At 38.2% G+C, this 22,548-nt stretch overlaps 1 protein-coding gene across 31 annotated transcripts in view; it reads left to right on the plus strand.

The window, feature by feature from the left end:
- dlg2 (discs, large homolog 2 (Drosophila)) overlaps positions 1 to 22,548 on the plus strand; it is a 1,641,316-nt gene that overhangs the window by 750,255 nt on the left and 868,513 nt on the right. For 4 of the 31 annotated variants that reach the window (XM_051926962.1, XM_051926967.1, XM_051926968.1 and 1 more), the window contains exon 1: positions 6,941 to 7,204. The exons of 24 other annotated variants lie outside the window; for them this stretch is intronic. In XM_051926962.1, coding sequence (XP_051782922.1) covers positions 7,103 to 7,204 — 102 coding nt within the window. In that variant the 5' untranslated portion in view covers positions 6,941 to 7,102. Of the gene's footprint in view, positions 1 to 6,939; positions 7,205 to 22,548 lie in introns of those variants that run through there. 3 more of the 31 variants (XM_051926961.1, XM_051926982.1, XM_051926971.1) reach the window with 3 other exon arrangements.

Here is a 22,548-nt window from a genome sequence, read left to right on the forward strand (position 1 = left end):
GACTACACAAGAGATGGTCATAAGAAAGTACTGCGACTGCCTGCAACTCACTAAGATTATGTAAGTGAAGTCTGCAACTGAAAGACACTAGAAAAATTATATAAAGTGACTTGGCCCTAAAAAGAATCTGACCAGAGTCTGCAAGAAGACTCTGGTAAGTACTAAGCAAAGCTGACCTGAGTTAGTAACTGGTCCAAAATTGTAACACTAAGGAGATGTTACTCAGAAAAAAAATTGTCCACTTAAGTTGTTTATTTGTCATTAAAATTTGGCAAAACCTGAAATGTGAAGGTTGGCCTTTTTATAAAATGGCTGTGGTGGCATGTGTGCACAGTCTCCATGATGGCAGCTGCATCTCTAGCAAATGTTGTAATAGAAAGAAAATTAATTTTGACAGAAATGTACAATACCCCATAACAAAATTATAAAGAAAAGATAGGAAAAAAGTATTTTTATTGCATAAGGGATGAGCGTATCATTTAGTGGAATTCCTACAGAACATATTATTGTGTTTGCTGTGTTTTTTGAGTTGCATTGTGTTTTGCTACTGTGCTTTGATTTTTAAATAAGAAGTTCAATGTATTTCAAAGAAAATTTCAAATAATAATGCAAAAATTAAACCATGTATCTGCAGAACCTGACAGCACGCTGCTCCAATTCGTCACACAGAAGCTTTTTCCTCCATATTTACTGTGTCACATTGTTCTGTTCCAGAGCTCGAGGTATAGCCTCACCGTCCATCAGTTACAGCACACTGCTCTCCTCCTGACAGGCGTGTGTCCTTCCTGCCCCTCCATCAGCAGAGGTGTGTTGCTCTCTTCCTCTTTGAAGGGTACAGACTCACTTTTCTCTCAGTTGAGTAATGCGGAACCCTTTCTCTACCAGGGCCAAAACTTACATTTCCAGCACCTGTAAAGGGATTTGACAAACTGATGAAACTGAAATTAAACAGACTGTGAAAATGTCACTTGGAATTTTACAAGTTGTAAAACAGCTAGATTTTCATGCAGCACTAAATAACCTTGAGATGGAAGACTTTTGAAAATTCATTTGTAAAAGAAGCATATCATTAGCATCTAAACTAAATGATATATATTTAATAAAAAGGTAAAACCATAGCATTAATTAAAAAAAGTAATAAATAAGTAACTTTTTAATGCACAAATGCTTAGGTATATCATCAACATGATCCGTCTTTTAATTGTGTGTTGTTCCTTTTCTATTGCTGATCTCCCTGTCCTATCCTAAAGTTACGCATCCATTGCAAAGGTCATCTACATGCAATTTAAAACACTGTAATGTTTCACCTCTCCTAGCATACCCTTCTGGTTTAAGCAAGCACATTTAAAAGAGATTAAAGAAGAGCTTGAGCACTCCTAAAGGAGCTGCACAGAGATAACTGCTGGTCCTTGTACTGTTACTTTCAAACATGCTGTCTGTCCTTCAATTTTTTTCCAGCAAGAAGTTGCTTCTGTGTGATCCTTATCACATTCAGGGCTCTTTCTCCACAAAGGTTTCACATGTCCACTCCTATGATATAGAGACATGCTTTCCAATAGCCAATTTTAGGGGTCTATTTTTAGTAATCCTAGTAGCAGTCACAGTAATAGTATTACTGTCACATGTACAGAGTATAGTAAGATTTTTACTTAGATTTACAACCAATATAAAAATGCATTACCTTTCTCTGGAACCATTATGAAAGAATGTATTGCAATGGAATATTTTATTTATTAGACAGCACAGATCAGCTTAGCTGATGTACTCCTTCCCCCTGTTTCCATACTGCTTGTTCAGTGCCTGAAACCTCAAGAAGAAAAACACTAAGAAAATCTCCAAGATAGTTAGCTGTGAAAGACTGCTTAGCCTTCCTATATCACGCTAGATGGAACCATCCCATTGTCCTGTGATGCTGCAGTACCCTTTTTGCTTCTTGCAAGTCTTTGATGGTCTGGTAGCACATTAAGTGGCCACTCTCTACTCATTCATCTCAATGATTTTATTAACAATAGCATGCTTATTTACAGTAACACAGTGGGTAGTTTTGCCGCCTCATAGAACTAGATTCTAATCCCAAGACATGTGTTTATCTGTGTGGAATTTAAATGTTCTGCCTGTGTCTACACAGGTTTGTCATGTCACATTAAACGACTATTCCAGTGATTTTCAGTCATAGCCCTCTTTTTGCATAATCATAGTGAGTCAAGGGCAGTGTGCTCAGAAACAGATTTGATTTTTTCTTTAGTTGTAGGGACAGGCTCTGTGTGCATCAGAGCTGATAACCAATGAACGCTCATCTGGAAGTTTAGTTAATATAATGTAGGGAAGAGGAATAAGGAACGTGCATGATTTGGACCTCACAAACAGAAGAGAAGCTCGTTTATCTGATGTCTTGTGTTTTACATACCATGACAATAGTGAAACAAGAAAGGAGCAAGATTGTAGCTGAACCTGCCATACCTGTTACCTCTTCATACAGGCAGCACATTATTGGCTGTCATAAAAAGGGTTGAGTGTGACTGTACTGAACGGTCGATTGTTAAATGTGACATGCCCAGTAGTCAGCAAGCCTAACATAACCAAAATGACTAGATGCCATGTAATGTGGCATCGGCTTTAAGCTGATTGCTGATTTCAAATTGGCTTGATGTAAGCATAGTGCAGGTATGCGCATGAGAGGATCCTCTAATGCACTGCCACTTTAGTCAGTGCCCTAGTTTCCTGCCTTGCACCTTGTGCTGCCACAATAGGCCCCAGCTCTAAAAACCCTGAGTTGCATTAATCAGGTTTAGAATATTTCATTATCAGCTGACCACCTTTCCTATACTGAGACATTTTTCCAAATTATTATTATGCAGTCAGTGCAGCTGTTGTATAGAGCATGAGAGTATTTTCTGTGTTTGTATAGAGTACAGTGATTTATAAAACCTATTAACATAACATCATTGATTGAAGCTAGCCTAATTTAAGAAGGGGTACATTTCCTTCCTTTCTAGTTTGTTTTGTCCATCACTCTTACACAAAACTAAATATTTATAGATTACTTTTGATGTGTGGTATCTAAGATCTGAACCGACTCTGGCTGCCTTCTCCTTGTCTGTTGCAGGTAATACATATTTAATCCACTGCTAGACACCAGCTGTGTCTTCTAAATGGTAGGGTATATATCTTATTTTTCACAGAGACACTAAAGAAATTCTAAAACTAAACCAATTCTTGCCAACATGATGAAAATTCTTTGACTGTTCATATTATGACAGTTGTGATATTTGCTATTTACTACAAAAATTTTATGCATCTTATTTATTTTATAAAGCCACTTTCAATAAAAGCAAACAATTTTCACCTTAGATTACCTTTAATGTAATTATGACTTTCTGCTGTTAATTACCTTATAACAATTATAGTGCTCTTCCAATGAATCTCTCAATTAACTTGTGTGCACACTATCCTAAATTAAACATGACTACAATATTTATAAACTGTTCATAATGAGCTGTGAGAACAGTTTGTAAAACAAGCCTTTTTTGAGGTATTATTTTTATAAACATTAATGTTTTAGGAAAACTAGAACATGAATCTCCTCCTTTATCAGAACTGTTATTGCCATTACTTCTGTATCTGGTAATTCTTGCTGTTCTAATTACTCTCATTAATCAGTGACACTTTACTGTAGTTAGCAGTTATCTCACAGCTTCAAAAGTTCACAGTACTTCACCACCTGGCACAGTTTAGGTCTTTTCAACTTCTATAAAAGTATCATAACCGGTACATTCTTTACACTTGCTGCCATTCAAATATCTACTGGTGAATGCTGTGTCACATTATGGTTCTATCTGGTACAGCTACCACTGTTCAGACGTCAGTCCTCCTTGTTTTGCTAAAAAAGTCATAATCATACTGAAATGAAGTGTATCACTTCACAAGAATCCAGCAGTTGGGCTTGTTGCAATGTGTTTTTTGCTTTGTTCCCTCCCCCACCCTAACCTATCATCTATGTGGGCGGAGCGAAAGCTTTAGAGTCATCAAAAATTTCGATTTATGGTTTTCGATGCATTTCGATGGAACAAAGACATTGATATCTCGATGTTTGGTGCGTGGCTGGACAGAAAAATACCAAACTCGAAACCTGAGCCGGTTATGAGATTAGTTTTTGAGCCAAATCATGCAAGAGAAAGAGGCAATCTAGAGGAACCCTCAAATACCGTAATTCTGTAATTAATTATGAATTTTTCTCGTCAATTGCTGTTGACCTATTTTATTATCTGAATGATCAGCATCAGATCGGTAAATAATTACTGATATGTTATTGAATAGTTCGGGTAACTTGGTTCCTAGGGCGCAAAGCCTACTGAAGCTCACGTCAAAATTTTTTATAATAATGTGTAACCTTGAAAAGTGGTTGGTCTGTTTTGACGCATTTAAATAATTCTTTCATTTCTGTGAGCTATACTGAAATGGTAATAACTTGATATTGTTTTCAAGATGGTCCACAACCAAACAAACATGAATTCAGTTTTCTACATCACATAAAGCTCTCAACACGGTGCCGTGCAACACTATAAATGCAAGGGAGAAACCAACCCTAAATGATGTGCCAGACCATTACAGTGCCACTTATGCTCATACACCAGTTTAGAACAATCAATTAACTGAATCTGTATGTCTTTGGGAGCAAAACTAGATTATGTGGAGAAAAAAACAATGCAGACAAACCGAAGGAATATTCATATAGATTTGCTGCCTCTACTGTTTTGGATTAGCATCCAGGATGCTTTCACCTTTTTATTATTTTTAAAGTGTAGTGTCATGCTTTCGAATCAGCAGTCTGTTATTTTGTAACAAATATTTTTGCTTGTCTTTTAAACTAAACTGTAGGTATCGCGCATGAATGACTGCAGCTTTCTAATATTGTGAAATAATTCATTTTTTTACAGGATGTTATTAGACTAGTGGAATAAAGATCATTGTTTTTATAAGCTGACAACGCTTTAGAATATTGACGTCTTGTGTACTCCTGTTTGTCAGTTAATGATATTCAAAAACATGTTAACCAACAATTTAATTATTTGTAGTAGGACTTATAAAGCATAAATCACTTAGGGCTACTTGTAGTTTATCTGTTAGTCACAGCATAACATGACTTAACAAAGGATTTGTTTGTATTATTTAGCAGTAAGCAAAAAGTAAGTAAAGCCAATATTCTAATAATGTACCAATATGCTGTCAGAAGGTTTAGCCTGTCTTTAGACTGTAGCCTGAATGCTTTCAGCTTCCTCGTATTTTAAAATAATTTAATCATTTTGATTAATAGCTTTTTATTATTGAAATGGCAATTATTTTATTATAATAAGATACTTTCAAGGATATTTGTGTGCTGGTTTGACTGAATTGTATTTGCTGTATATGATGAGCAAATTAAAGCTAGATTTTCATAAAAAGTCACACTTAATTTCCCATTTTCAGTCTTCGCTTATGTAACTCTTTTAGTTTTCATTAAACTCACAGCCAAGAAGAAGCTTATTGTGATGGTGACAGCTGTTTTCAACAGAACAGCAGTTAATATCCACCTTAAGCTTTGTCCAGCTGCCTTGAAAAGCCCACTGAAGATATTTTTGCAGGCTCTTTGACACAATCCTCTGGGCATCTTCTTTTGGCTGTTAATTTTGTTTGAGAATACTGTAAAGTGTGTTAAAGTATTGACTTTTTAGTAGTAATTTACATTTAAGTTATCAGGTCCGATAGTAGTTAGAAAGTGAAATGTATCACCTAAATATAAAAAGAAGAAAGTGTGCGTTTTTGTTTCTGACACAAACACACATACACACACACACTCTGGCACACACATTTGCTCACTGCTGTCAAGTACTCCCGGAAAACATGGCAGTTTGCCACAGACAAAATTTGGTTGCTGCTCAGACATTATTTCCCCAAGCATATTACTAGTTGACTGTGATGTTCCTTCATACTAGATTGCATTCTCCTGCATGGCAACCTGCAGCTAAATGCTTTTTTACTTTGAGAATAAAGGTTTAAATTAGCATTACAAAAAACATCTTGGACTGAATTTGCCTTTCTGTGTTGTCGAAAGTAACAATGAAGTTAAAAAACAGCTTAAAACACTGCAGTTAAATAAGATCAATAGTAAATGATACAATGAAAGAATGTAATTTCATTAATTAATAATAATGACAATCAACTTGGATTAAAGTGAAAATAAGATGTGTCTTAAAATAGTTCATTTGCTACCAGATTTTTACATTGTTAATGATTTGTTAGGTTAGCAGCTGCATCCCAGTATGACTGGACCCGTTTTCCTTCTTGAATCCATACTATATATGTACTGAATTTGTACGTGTTTGCATAGAGAGGATGGATTCATTGACACAACAACTGTGATGTGTGTGGCTTCTTGGTATGGTATTAAGTCATGAGTGTAGCTACTGTACAAATGCAGTCTTACCTTCATTCTTGTTTATTACTGCTGGTGAGAGAGCAGATTGTGTTATTTATGCAAAGCTCAGAATCTCATCCTGCAATGAATCTTAATAACTTAAGGATACTGTTGATTCTGAATAGCAGTTTTTGTCCACTGCCGTATTTCCTTGGCTTAGCACCAAAAAGGGAAAACTGCAGCATTTTGAAAAGTGATTTAGTCCTGTTTTGTCAGACTGTGTAAATTATTATGCTCATTCCATCTCTCTAACTATCTATCTGTGTGTGCCTAAGCGTGTCTGTCCACCCATCTGTTTGCCTGCCGTCTCCTTTTGGTGCAACATGCTCTTTGCAAGGAGAATGTAGAATTCTTCCAATCAGAACAGACCTGTTATTTGATTAAATAAAAGAAAAGGAGGGAGGGAGAGAGAGAGAGAGAGAGAAGAGAGAAGAGAGAGCAAGCCGGGGGAGGGAAGAAGAGAGGGAGGGAAAAGACTGAGCTAGAAATGATCTCATCATGGTGCTCTGCTTTAGATTTAAGAAGGCTGCTTCAGATCAGCACGGAGTAAACTAGCGCTTCAGCAGAGCCTGATCACGGTCCCATGTGCTGTAAAAGGCTACTTGTGCCTCTGCCTGAAGCAGCAGTCTTCATTGCAGTGCTAAAGGAATGTCCCCTATTGTCAAAAATCCAAAGTGCTTCTCACCCATGCTCTGCCACTGCAAAGTTGCATGCACTAACAACACTTTATCGTTGATGTTTGGATGTAAGGTAGGAAATGACTCCTGTGCATGTGATGATAGATGTTTGTATGTTGCTTAAATATTTTTCCTAGCTGCATGCTTTAGGTTGCGGGTGCTAAGCTTAAATCAAGCAAGGAGGAGATTATCAGTAGAGGCAGCAGTTCTATATGCATTTTCCTTAGAATGGAATTTACAAATCAAAGTAGCTGAACTGATTAATATAAGTGGATGTATTTTATTAATAAAACTGAAAGAACAAAATAATTTTTTCTGTTTTTTATAGGTTTATGTTTTAATTTCTTTAGGTATTTGTTTTATGTAATAACTAGTTTTCTAATTACTATTTTCTGTTTAAAGTTTTTTTTTTTGCCCTGATCTATTTAAATTGTTGTATATCACTCTCACCCTCACCCTAAAATATACTAATTGCATCTTTTGGATGTAAATTTTATTACAAAGATAATTCTTGCTTGTGTGGATCCCCTCTTCCCCTTTTCCCTAGGCCTTTGCTCTTCTGCATTATACAGTTTGCAGAGAAGCTATTCACTTATTTAATTGTATTTTGCACATATCTAAGTGACTAGTGGACTATTTGATCCAAAATTAAATACTGAACCTTAAAAACAGTGGAATTCTGTAATGTAAAAGTAAACAAAATATGACATCTTAGGGATGCTGTAATGTATACATTTTAATCTGAAATACAAGTGCTTAACCAAATTCTGTTAAACCGGTGTACCAGTGATTTGCATTGCTTCCACATAAGAGTCTTTAGAATCAGATTATAAAAGGAATAAGGTAATAATCATTTTCAGGTTCTCTAGAACCTAGTAAAATCTGCATTATGAAAAAAAATCAATAATAATTATAGTGTTGGTGCAGATAAAAGTATAAATACAACTTCCTGTAGATTGTTTTCATTATTCCAAAAGGATATACTATTTAAAATAATATACAGTGAGCATAAAGCCAGCAGCACCATTTTTGAGTTTTAAGGCTCAGGAATACAGCACACAGATCACATTTCATTTTAAAAGTTTTTTTTTCATCTTTATTTCATAAGTTGGCCTCTATTTTTCATTATCTCCACACACCCACACACACGCACACACACACACACACACACACTATGAGCTGTGTCCTCCAAACACCCCTGTTAATTAGAGCCTGTGGTTGGATATTAAAATTGTGAAAATAAAGGCAATGGGCATTTAATGACTAAAGGGATATTTACTGCTTATTATTTCACTGTTTTGTTTTTTTCACATTAATACACTATGTTAAGTCATTAAATTCTGTGGTGGGCTGGCTCCCTGCCCAGGGTTTGTTTCCTGCCTTGTGCCCTGTGTTGGCTGTGATTGGCTCCAGCAGACCCCCGTGACCCTGTAGTTAGGATATAGCGGGTTGGATAATGGATGGATGGAAGTCATTAAATTATGCATTTGCTCTTCCAGAGTCTCCATGAAGTTTTTTTGCCTGTCATGTTTTTTTTTATTATTGCACATATGCATAATATTAATTTTCCATGATATTCTCAAACTTGCTTAATACAACTGATGTTTGAAGGGGGCCAGAGGCTATCCTGGCAGCACTAGCCTCAAGACAGAAATCAGCCCTGAACAAGATGCCATCCATTTTAGGACTATAAATAAATACATTTTATTTCTAAATACTGATATGCAAGTGTACATACAAGTAATAGACATAGGTGTGGAGGGTACAAGGACCCCTTTAGTGTTACACAAATCATTTAGCAGTGCCGCTTTAGATAATTCAGTGCAATGCTTTCATGCTGCTTGTCTTGCAGAATAGCCCTTCCCTACCTATATGTTTAAACTGTTGTCCATGTTTTGCTCATTCTCCAAATATTAAGTACAACATTTCATGTTGTAAGATCATTGAGAACCAGAAGTCTACCAACAACAGTCAAGAGTGAAATGAATGCTCAGAAAGGTCTGGAAAAATATAGGATTGTATCATTGAGAGGAAAACAGTCAAGTAAAAATGAAACAGGTTTCAAGACAGTTCAGTATTTTAAAAACCCAGAAGATGCTGCTCAGGCACAGAAACTGTAAAGTAGATCTAGGGAATACCAGGCAAACCCATGATAGGCATGTATTTAATATCTTTAAAGATATGTATTCTATGCATTTTTAAAATATTGTATTCAAAGACATAATCATTTGGGTTGTGTAAAATCTCTATTAAGAAAAAACAATCTAATATGTAAACACTTTTGTTAAGATACAGTAGGCCTTATATTTGCAATGATAAAGATTTAACATTTTTAATGTGAATTTCAAATATGAACCAATGAAACAAGATGTTCTTTTATGCTGCTATTTTGTCAAGGTTTAAGGTACTGTTGTAACATAACATTACATTCTCAAACCTGATACTCCATGTTAGGATTATTGAAAAGCAGGTGTAGCAAGAAATAAACATGAAAATTGAGATGTTGAATCAAAATTTTTAAATATTATGTAATATTATGTAATAATAATTCATTCACCTTTTAACAAGCTCAGTTATTTTGGGTTCAGTGTAACAGTGGCCAGAGTAAGCATAAGCATCAGTGATGGTGGAAATTTAAAATGAACAAGTTGCTCAAAATATGAGACTAGTAATGGCTACACGCAATTTTGTGATTCATATTTTACTTTGGCTTACTTGAGTACTGTGTTTTGAGTCTTTTGTATTCTAAAGCAACAACTAATTTAAGTTAAAATGCATTATTAGAAATTACACATTCTTGCTTTGGACTCCCATGAGTATAAATTGGATTAAAAAGGTTTGAGGATGTTTATAGAATGGGTGATCAACAACTTTAGGGTCTGAGCTTGAGAAATTCAGGGACTTTGGTTTTCAGTTTGCATGTTTTGAAATAAGAAACATGCACTTTAAACCACATCATAGATTTTTGTTATTCATGTGTTTTAATACACAGGAACTATTCTTTGTCCATTTACAAAATCAGCACTCTAGAATACCCTTTCAGGTTCACGCTCAAAACTTTCTGATCACTATTTGTATGCATGTAAATAACAAAGTTTATCTCATTTCTGTCCAATAATTCTGCTATCTAAAAACTTAGAATTAAAATGTAGTATCCACTTAAGGTATTTTGTACTTCTTTTGTAAAGAATAGTTAAAAAGGGAATTCTGTAATATGCCTAAAGTTCTCTAGTTAGGAACCATCTAGTAATTTGATTATATGAAATCTGCTGGGAGTAACTGCCACAGACAATTTTTTTCATCTATATGCATTTATTACGCAGCACAAACAAATCAATAGGTGCTCTATGATCATGTGACATATTGAATCAGATCATATAGCCATAAAGTATCATGTTCAGATGTTTCTAGTGCTTGTGTCAGGCTTTTGGAAAAGAAAAATGAAAATATTCTGAAAAGTTGTCTGATATTTCTATACAACACTACTGAACACAGAATAAATAATAAAACAGCATAATTAGAAGTAGATCCTTTAATTACTCATATTGACATCCCTGTCTGATAACGTGTTTTTCTTAGATTATCAGGTAAAACCAAAACTGCAAATGTGAAGCATTGCTGCCTGCTGGGATTTCGTGATGTAACAGCAGTCATTAATACCTGTGGCACTTCTTCACACAGACACTTTGTAGCTGGAGCTGAGTGGTTAATTGTGGTACCCATGGTGACGAAAATGTGAACTGTTTAGAAAGAGATCTGCTTCCAAATTCTATCCACGCTGTTCCATTTTTAAAGGGATGGAGGATGTGAGATTCATGGCAGTGTTGGCTGAAAAAACGTCAGCTTGCTTCTACACGCTACTGTGATTTAAATTTCGGAAGTCTGAAAAATGTGTTACTGCTAGTGCTTTAAAATGATCTGTACTGCTGCTGCTGAGAACATGCTGTACCACCTAGGGGAGGTTCTAAGTCCTTCAGGACCACACAGTTCCTATTGGGTTGTCAGTGGCTACAGGCAGTTTTTGTTCTTCCACCTATGGCGTTAAGTAGTCGCTAAAAATTCATTCACACTTGAAGTCCCCTAGGGGTTAAAACAAGTTTCTGAATTGTCTTCTTCAAGAATGCAACTACTTTGATGTTAGAGTAATTAATTAACTTTACTGATTTTCTGAAAAGTGATTTTCAAATGTATTTCACAAGATAGATTAGAGTGCACTGAACTCTTGCATTATTAATGCAATAGGTACTGTAGGCAGACATCATTGTTTGAAACTATTCTATTACAGTGATGACACTACTCTTAAATGGGTTGGAATATATGAACATTGGAATTAAATTTTTCTGGTTGCTATTTGTCCATTTTTATCCAACCATAGCCCCATAAGAGGGATTATTCAAAGACCTATATGATAAGAATAGGACAGGAACTGCAGACTAGGAAAGGTAAACCGGTAGTGGCAACACCTTCTGGCCACTAGAGGGTAAACAGTCCCAGAAGGTGCCACATCGCTATGCTTTCTGGAGCATTCAAGTTCATTTATGTGCATGGTTTACCTCTTGTGTCAAATAGTGCAGGGAGAAGCGAGGTTGCCTTTAAGGCCTACAGGATGCAATGTGCCTGATGTCACTTTTAAATATAGGTCTACCCCTGGACCCTGAAATCACTTTGAGCACGGGGTTAAAAATGTTCTTGAGCGTAGAAACGAAATGAGTCTAGTTTCAGGAGGTGACTTGAAGGAAGTACTTCTATGGTGGGCATTATGAGGACAGGATAGAGTCTTTAGAGACTGAAAGGGTGTGGTGTAGAAAACTTTTTTTGTATGCAACATTAAGGCAATAATGTAGTCAAACCAGAGCCCATTACCTAGATATCCCCATAGAGATCACATGTTTTGTTGTTTTATTTCTGTTTTGTGCTTTATTTATCCTCTTTGTATCACTCTGTTTTATGTAATTGAGTTAAATGAACCATTTATGTTTGATACTTTGGCCATGTTGCCATTCTTACAGAGTTTGAATATACAACAATAATACCATACTTATTAGAAACACAGATAGAGTAACTTTTCATTCCATTTAGTCCAGTACAAGGAGAAAATAACCTGGAGCATCAAGAGCAAGGTTGAGACCTGCCCTGTGCAAAATATTGTTTCATAATATGTACACTCATGTATACACTCACACTTATTCATAGTTGGCCAGTTTAGAGATTACAATCAATCACACATCTTTGGAATATAGTCTGAAACCAGTGTATGTGCGAAAAAAATCCATGCAGGCATATGGAGAACACATAGACTGTGACCAGATTGAAAAATGGAGCAGTGCAGCACCAGCACTAACCTTGCATCTGAAAAGTACCAAGAAGGCCAAACGTATGCAAAAATGTCATCTTTATTAACAAACTACTCAAGAACAGAATGAAAATAGAGAGAATGCAGATTGTCAATTAAGCAAAGTCTAAAGCAACAAATCTGCGGCCCGTTTGGGGCTAACCACACAGCTTTTAAATCCTGTTTTACAGATGGAGTCACTTGCACACTTTCCCATTCCATTCTTCACCTCCTATGTATTTCTCTTGCTCAACCCTAGCTTCTCTTTCTGCTGACCTACTCACCTCCCGACTCTAGATTCAATGAGCCTTTGAATTCCAAAATGCTTTAAACCCTGTCCCAAAACCTATAGCATCAGAATCAGCCCTTCTTTTGCTACATGAACATCTTGGCAAAATTCCCTCTATTAGGCCCTGGTATCCTTGCAACTTCTATGCCTTTGGTTAACCTAAAATGAATACTTCTCTGAGCCAGCCCTCTCAATAGCAGTTAAGATGTAATTTTTCCATCATAACACTGTATGCTACCCTCTGTCAGCCAAGATTCCTTTAAACCTCTTCTGTCTAGGTTGCCTCCTTTCTGGTAGCCTGGTTAAGTATTAATGATGTCACATCTCTAGGCTTTCTGGAGCATTCAAGTTCATTTATGTGCATGGTTTAGATCTTGTGGTATTTAGCTTCCTTGTTTTTTTGGCATTGCAAAGTGTGTTGTCACTGACAGTGCAGGTTTCTTTGTCTAGAACCTGTGGCCTGCAAGAGGCGCTCAGCACCCCAACACCCAACACAGACAGACGCAGACACAAGTCTAGCACAGCACACGTTTTTATTTTGCTGTAGGAAACTTTTCCCAAACGTTTCCCACCTAAACAGCACAGTACTCAAGCACAATGAAATAAAGTACACAGCAATTCTTTTTCTTCTACTCTCTGTCTCTCCTTCTGCCTGCACTACTCCTCCAGCAAGCTTCAACCTTCTTTCTCCTGAATCTGACTCCTAGAGCAGTGGCAGCTGCCTCCTGTTATATTCCATATCTAGCAGCACGTCTGGTGGCCCATTTGCATGGTCCAAAAATACTTCTGGGTGAGGTAGAAGCCTACCAAAGTAGGGCTCTCTAGCCCCAGCAGCACCCCTGGTGGCACCCATGGAACACAACTGTGGGAATCTGCGATGCTGTAGCAACCCAAGGGGGCTGCCATCTAGTGCTCCGGGGGAGGTAATACCCTGTGCAGGTTCTCTCTGCGGTCCTTACAGTGTATGGTTGTCCAGGCTGGGCAAGGGCCCTGGTCGCCTGCCACACAGCCCCTCTCTCAGCTGAGCCTCATGGGGTGAAGCATCCTATCCCACAAGGGCTATCTTCATCCAGGAGGGGTGGTCAGCATCAAGCAGTTCATGGCCCCACCCTGAAATATATAAACAAGAATTTGACTTGGAGATGCTGTGCCAGTGCCGCCTTCCAACATGTGACAACCTTATATACAAGCCCTAACACCATCCATTTCCATTTGCTGAGCTTCCTCAAATAGGCCTGCGCTGTCTTACAGGGCGCCTTGGCCGTCCTCTCCAGACCCTTGATCGTCCTTTTCAGACGTCCCATCTCCTGCAATACATCACGTATGGGCTGGAGTACCCTTTCCTGCACAGTCCACATTACATTAGTTGTATTGGCCAGCAGTCAACTCTGGCTTTTTCCCCCCCTCCGCCTGCCATGAACCATGGAGCATGCGTTTCACCTGCGCAGGCTCTGGTGGGTATTGTATGGGCTCAGGGTGGTCGTTCACTGGCCCCGCCTCCACCAATTTACTGGCAGGATCCCAGCACACACCTTCCAACACTGACCTGTTTTGGAGAAAGCAGCTCGGCCCTCCACCGCTCCCCCCTCTATTTGTTGAATCCGGTTGGGGGGTGATCTTCCTGCTTGTGTCAGGGTTTGCCACAAGAATAAAAATACAGGTTCCTGCCTCACAGACAGCAAGGAATCCTGTTGACTACACCATTTGTTGCCTGCAGGGGAAGCTCAGCTCCCCAACAAATGACACAGACAGACGCAGACACAAGTCCAGCAAAGCACACATTTTTATTTTGCTATGGGAAACTCTTCCCGAATGTTTCCTACCTAAACTGGGCAGTACACAAGCAGAATGAAATAAAGCACACAGCAATTCTTTTACTTCTTTCTGTCTCTTCTTCTGCCTCCGCTCCTCTTCCAGCAAGCTTCATCCCTCATCCTCCTGACTCTGACTCCTGGAGCAGTGGCAGCTGCTTCCTTTTCATCCCATACCCAGAAGAACTTCTGGTGGCCTGTCAGTGTGTTCCAGAAATCTTTCCAGGTGAGGCAGAAACCCAGTGAAGTGAAGGAGCTCTGTAGCACCCCCTGGTGACGCCCATGGAACCCAACAGGGCTCTACTGAACTCTAACTCCCATGGAGCCCTTTGGGAATCTGCGGTGCTGTAGCAACAAAGGGAAGATGCCATCTAGCACTCTGGGGGAGGGAATACCCTATTCAGGAACTCTCTCCTGGTCCTTCCAGTATAGGGCAAGGGCCCTGCTTGTTCGCCACAAACTATAATGTGAACGTCTTTCTTTTACAACTTGTCGGAGCCCTTGCTTTTGGCAAGACCTTTCCAGATAAGCATCCTGTCAGAATGTATATTTATTAATCTGAATTTATATTCCAGCATATTCAAGGTCATTTAGAAAGTACTGGACAGTTTATTGCATGTAATTATGGCTTTCTTGGCAGGGAAAGAAAATCTTAGTGAGCGGTTTCCTTTCCTTTTGTGTGACAGGACTTTAAAGAAATTCATCTGCATCCTTGCAAGAAATTCATCTTGCATCCTTAAGATGGTTGATAATAAAAAAAAAATGTAAGAGTTGATTGGTTTTTTTTTTTTCTTTTTTTTTAAACACTTACGGCAGGAGGATCCCTGATAGAGAGAGTTTAATTTGCTAAAGTGTGATATCTTGGAGTGGAGTGAACATCATTGGAGAAGGCAAACTGTGGTCAGAAGAACATACTGTGAATTAGTTTAAAATGAAAGACTTAAAATCAAGAAAGTATAAACTCACTTCACCACATTTCGAGCCGCAATTGGATTACTGTACTTAGCCATTGATATAAATGTGAGAGGTTTTAACCTGAATGTGTATTGGATGGAAAATTATAATATTTGGTGGGTTTTACTTTTCTTTTGATTGGCCATTCGTTAATGTACAGGTGCTGGTCATAAAATTAGAATATCATGACAAAGTTGATTTATTTCAGTAATTCAATTCAAAAAGTGAAACTTGTATATTAGATTCATCCATTACACACAGACTGATGTATTTCAAATGTTTATTTCTTTTAATGTTGATGATTATAACTGACAACTAATGAAAGTCCCAAATTCAGTATCTCAGAAAATTAGAATATTATGAAAAGGTTCAATATTGAAGACACCTGGTGCCACACTCTAATCAACTAATTAACTCAAAACACCTGCAAAAGCCTTTAAATGGTCTCTCAGTCTAGTTCTGTAGGCTACACAATCATGGGGAAGACTGCTGACTTGACAGTTGTCCAAAAGACGACCATTGACACCTTGCACAAGGAGGGCAAGACACAAAAGGTCATTGCTAAAGAGGCTGGCTGATCACAGAGCTCTGTGTCCAAGCACATTAATAGAGAGGTGAAGGGAAGGACAAGATGTGGTAGAAAAAAGTGTACAAGCAATAGGGATAACCGCACTCTAGAGAGGATTGTGAAACAAAACCCATTCAAAAATGTGGGGGAGATTCACAAAGAGTGGACTGCAGCTGGAGTCAGTGCTTCAAGAACCACCACGCACAGACGTATGCAAGACATGGGTTTCAGCTGTCGCATTCCTTGTGTCAAGCCACTCTTAAACAAGAGACAGCGTCAGAAGCGTCTCGCCTGGGCTAAAGACAAAAAGGACTGGACTGCTGCTTTCTGATGAAAGTAAATTTTGCATTTCCTTTGGAAATCAAGGTCCCAGAGTCTGGAGGAAGAGAGGAGAGGCACAGAATCCACGTTGCTTGAGGTCCAGTGTAAAGTTTCCACAGTCAGTGATGATTTGGGGTGCCATGTCATCTGCTGGTGTTGGTCCATTGTGTTTTCTGAGATCCAAGGTCAACGCAGCCATCTACCAGGAAGTTTTAGAGCACTTCATGCTTCCTGTTGCTGACAAACTTTATGGAGATGCAGATTTCATTTTCCAACAGGACCTGGCACCTGCACACAGTGCTAAAGCTACCAGTACCTGGTTTAAGGACCATGGTATCCCTGTTCTTGATTGGCCAGCAAACTCACCTGACCTTAAGAGGAAGATGCAAACGCCAGACCCAACAATTCAGAAGAGCTGAAGGCCACTATCAGAGCAACATGGGCTCTCATAACACCTGAGCAGTGCCACAGACTGATCGACTCCATGCCACGCCGCATTGCTGCAGTAATCCAGGCCAAAGGAGCCCTAACTAAATATTGAGTGCTGTACATGCTCATACTTTTCATGTTCATACCTTTCAGTTGGCCAACATTTCTAAAAATCCTTTTTTTGCATTGGTCTTAATTGATATTCTAATTTTCCAAGATACTGAATTTAGGACTTTCATTAGTTGTCAGTTATAATCATCAACATTAAAAGAAATAAACATTTGAAATACATCAGTCTGTGTGTAATGAATGAATCTAATATACAAGTTTCACTTTTCGAATGGAATTACTGAAATAAATCAACTTTGTCATGATATTCTAATTTTATGACCAGCACCTGTATATGCCTGTGGAACACCAATTAAGAGAGCGCTCTGTGTTTACCTTTCATTCACAATAATAATAATACATTACCTGTACTGTATATAGTGTATAAAACCACTGAAGATGTCCAACAGTGTGGTGCAGTTGATTTATTTAATTATTCTCTGATTTTTAGTGAGGTACCTACAACAGTTATTTTTTTTATAAAAGTTATTGAGTTGTTACTTTCTGTATGTTTAGTCATGCTGGGAACTGAGTAATTTAGTATGTACATGTAGTTTATTTTTGTTAATAGATATTTGAAGTTTGAAGTTAATTAGGTGGATTACTGTAGTTGGCTGGGGGATATAAGGGTAGCATGTTAAGAATGTAGTAGTTATATAAAAATAGAGTTTGCATTATAGAAAAGTACAAATTTTTGCTTAAATGGTGAAATTACTTTGTTTGTCTTACGGTAAAATTTAATGGTGATATTTTGTGTGGAGAATGACATGTTTGTAGAATGTAAACTAACCATTGTGTCATAGGTTTTGGTCGAATGTGAGTAAACATTATTTTGGTTATGTTACTTTAAAAAAAAAAAGAATACAATTTACTTTCCTTGCTATGTACATTTAACTTTATATATACGAAACAACTTAGCTGAGGCTAAATGAGCCAAGTAGTTCTTTGTTGGAGAATATGAAATTTGTGTTCTTATAATACTTTTTGTAAAAGTTTTTTCATACTTATTTGCATCAGAGCTGCTAATGGGGACAAGCAGTGCATGGCAATTGATTTATTTAATTATCTTCCTCTTCAGGGTTGTGACAAGTGCACTCATGCCTCATTTAGGTCAGCCCTTACTGCTACTCAGTGATACTTAGGGATAACCTACACTCCATGTTTCAGAATTTTTTTTTTCTGTTGGGTTTGAGAGTCTTCAGGAATCTATATGCCACAGGCACTAACCCAGTTTTATTTATGAGCCGTACTATAAAGCTGTCCATCCATTTTAATGCAATTGTGCATATAAGGAAGATTCTGGAAAAACATCAGAGACTGCTTTTTTAATCTGTGTCAACAAGGCATGAGTTGATTGATATTTTCATGGCTGAATGGTGTTGAACGCTTCCTGCAGGACTCCCGGCACTGATAGACTCTGGCCATTTCATGCATTTACAGTGTGTTCAAATAGGGCTGTTCTGTATGCCAACATAATCTGGAACAGCGAACATGCCTACAGCAAGTAACTGTGATAATTTGCCAAGCAAAAATAAAATTATTACATGAGGGAGCGATGTGCAGGGAAAATGCAAAATTTGAATTTAATAAACAAAAACCAAACCCTATTACTTCTCTGAGTGTTAGTAAACAGGTTTATGTTTCTGTCCATTCACTGTGATGCCCTGCACACTAGCCTAAAAGAGGCACAAACGCAAAGCATTCTACCAGTTCTGTCTTTAATGAAATGCTCTTATCAGGATAGTTGTAATTTTCTTATTTCATGACACCTCTTCCAGACTTAGTAAAACCTTTGCCCATACTTAGCTTCTGACTCCAGGTTCGCTAGGCCACCGATGAGCTGGTGGCTGTATACCTCCAAAGGCTATTTCCGTAACAATTCCCTGAATCCCTTCTGTGGTCAGTAACACCCACAATGTTCTGTGGATCATACCTCTTTAATGGGCTGCATACCTTCCATGTTGCCAATACTACCAATCCATCATAACAGGACACAAGACACCAACTAACTAGCTATTTAGAGAGACATTCTCCATAAGTTTCCCAATGCAACCAGTACAACCTGCCTCGTATAACAATGGGTCCTACTTCTTCAGCCCCCAGTGGCTGTCCCTGTGTAACACAATAATTGCACACAAGAATCATGGATCATCCCTGATCCTCCTCCCTTTAATTTGCTGCCTCACGTTCCTCCTGAACCTTTTATACCCTGGACCCATGTCACAATGTGTATACATGATTTATGCATAGAAAATTTGCAATAAAATTGATATAATGAGAGGTGTTGTGCAAAAGTGTGAGTGATAACAGTGACACCTCACAGAACATCAGTGTTAGGCTGTTCTTCTCAAGTTCCACACATTCTGTTTTTTTCTCCCAGTCCAACGACATACCAAAAAAATCAAGTAACAACAATCACAATAAGAAACAGGAAACATCAAAGGTTTGGGGCAGCCACCCATATAATATCCCTGGCTGCAAAATGGGTATTATTTTCATGTGTAGTGAATGGTACAACATCCAAAACAGAACTGATTCGATAGTGAGAACATGGTGGCTTTAAAGGTCAATTCAGGAAGTGACGGTCTACGGGACCAGGACAGGAAGTGATGTCATCAGGACCAGAAGTGACGTCTTTAATAGCACTGGACCCGGAAGTGACATCTTCGGGACCGGAAGTTACGTCTTTAATGGCGTCGGTACTGGAAGTGATGTCATCAATGGGGCCGGTACGGGAAATGACGTCATCAATGGTACCGGTACCTAGCGGGATTTCCCGTGGATGGTCTCCAGAGGAATGAGAGAGAGAATTAGTGCAGCTTGCCACCCCCTGATCTGGTGTGATACTACTATTATTCAGGCCCTCTAGCTGCTTCCCAATTGCACGTGTGGTCCGTTGTGAATGAGTGACCATGAATGTGTAACTTGCTCTACCTCCTGTTGTGCCCTTTCATCGAGGTCTTTTTTAGCATTGGTTAGTGTCAGCAGTTATTGGGATGTCACCTGAAACCACTTTGCTTTTTTGTTGCCGTTATTTTATTCATTTGTTACTGTAGTCATATTCCTTGTTTCTCAGATCATGGTTTGCTTATTGCATTTCTGTTTTTGACACGAGATTTCATGTTTTCTTAATACTCTCATTCTTTGTTTTCTTCTTCTGGTTATACTTTCTACCTGGTTCTTTGCAATGTGTTATTTGTTTAGCTGCAGCCAGCACTGATATTATTGTGTGCATAGTCATGTTTTAGCTTGTTCCAGCCATCCAGTCCATTTTTACAAATCTGTCGACAAATAATGCCATTAGCAACTCTTGTCATTCTTCAATGACAGAATTTCTCTTTACTCAATTTACGCAAAAGACTCAGTTTGAAGAAAAGAATGGGCACATAAAAATGAGCTGAATGGTGTCTGCTTGCATCAATCTGATACAGAGGTTAAGTTTCTGAATAACACTTGTTGCTACCTAAATATGCTCTATCCTGGAAGAAGCATTTTCAGGACATGAGTTTGTTAGTAATATACAGCATGTGCCTATGGCCTTGTAGTGAAGTGGTTAGCTCTGATGACACCTTGCTTCAGGAGACTGGGTTGGGGTCCTGACTCAGTCCATGTCTGTGTGCAATTTGTACTTTTTCCCCAAGGATTTTCACCAGCTGCTCTAGTTTTTATCCCATGGACATGAATGTTAGGTGAACGGGTGAGCATAAATTTGCCTGGTATGTGACCGAGCATGCTGTGTGATAGTCTGGAATTGGAGTACAAATTCAAGGTTTGTCCTGATTCTGCAGGAGCAGTCTGTGCCTCATATGACTTTATGCTTAAATTAATGTCAAAAAGATTAATGCTGGTGAATTTTTGAAAAATAAAAGAAAGGTGGAGTAACAACAGATAACGCATGCAAGGAAAGTGCAAACTCCACACAGACAATGACCAGATTGGGAACTGAACCTGTGTTTCTCAAGCAAGGAGATAGTAGTGCAAAACCACTGTGCGCACCTCCTTCAATTCAAGGTTTTGGTTATTCTGATAAATTTATATTGTGAAGTGTTGGAGCCTGTAAAAGATGTTTATTTTGTAAAGTTATAACTTTAAGAGATGATTGCTGGAGCTTTAAGCATTTCTTGGAAATTTTACAAATGCAGTAACCTGCACTGATTGATGTACTGTAGATTGCTAGTTTGTGTCCAGGAAACTATTTATTTATTTATTTTTTAAAACACTTCAGACCATGGTATGACAGCACCCACTCACAGGTAATTTTAAGGGTAAACTTGACTTCTATGCAATATGTTTGACAGACATGCAGTATTATTAGGTTGGCTGTTTGTCTAAAAACTGGAGTATAACCTTCTATTACAATAAAATCATATGTTTGATAGACTGACGTCCCATTCTCTGTGAGCCCAATGGGGTGAGAATGATTTCTACTTCTTCACAACCCAGTAGTGGACTAAGTGTGTCGTGAAAAAATGATTAAAGGAGTGGACGAATTCTGACAGAAAAATTAAGCATGACTATTTCCTGCAGAATGGCATGGCTGGGCCATGTTTAGCACTGCTGCCTTCTAGATCAACTGACATGAGGCATGAATCTTATCCCAATCACTGTCCAAGGGGTGTTTAGGCCATCTCCTGCTGTTTGTGTGGGTTTTCTCTGGGTAACTCCGTTTCTTTTCAAATTGCAAGCATTTGAAATAGCAGTAAATGGCAAAGATTTGATGGCATATGTCAGGAGATGAGTAAGTGAATATGCCCAGTAACCGACCATTGTCCCATCCAAGGTTGGCTCCTGTCTAACTATTGCCCTGTATTAAAAAGAAATTAAGACAGATTCTGAAACTGATACATTTTTTTTATGGTATTCTTAATTCAAATACTTGAAGTGGATTATTTAATAAAAACTCAACTTAAGGAGACTCAATTAAGTCTTCCCAATGGGTTAAGTGTAAATTCCTGTAATAACTGAAAAACAGATGTGAAATGAATTAATTTTACTAATTTATTTTCTGTAAATCTTAGAAATCTTTAGTCCAAATCTTGGTTGTAGAGGTTACAGATTCAGTGTTGGAGCTTCGGGTGCTAAGTAAATTGCATGCTGAATCATCATAAGGGAACACGCACCCACACACACACTCACACAGCTAAGCAGACACGCACATCTTTGGAGTATCCAGAGACAGCTGCTTAAATAGCACTCTGCACTCCGAGAGTAGCTGATGTGTCTTGTGTTTTATCACCTCAGTTCCAGGTCAACTGAGGCCTATGCAGACATGTCTAAAACACACATACAGTAGTACGCTCTTACAGAGAGTAGCTGGGCCAGAAATCCAATCCACTGTGCCATAACACTACCCCTGTCAAAATTCACAAATAGGAATTTATTACTTTTTCACTTTTGCTCTCACTTTGTTTGGCTGTGCTTTCTCCTTGCTGGTATCCTTTTTCCTCAACCTTCCAACTTCCCTTTGTATAGTCTAGACTCTAGACAGGGCCTGCTTTATATCCAGTTTTCTTAGTTGGGCAGTTTATGTTAATATATTTTTTAAGGGTTTTTTTTCTCCTCTGATAATCTATTCTGTTGTTTCCCAAGGATGGCTGTTGTGATG

Source organism: Erpetoichthys calabaricus, chromosome 4 (genome assembly GCF_900747795.2).
Source record: "Erpetoichthys calabaricus chromosome 4, fErpCal1.3, whole genome shotgun sequence".
NCBI lineage: Eukaryota > Metazoa > Chordata > Cladistia > Polypteriformes > Polypteridae > Erpetoichthys > Erpetoichthys calabaricus.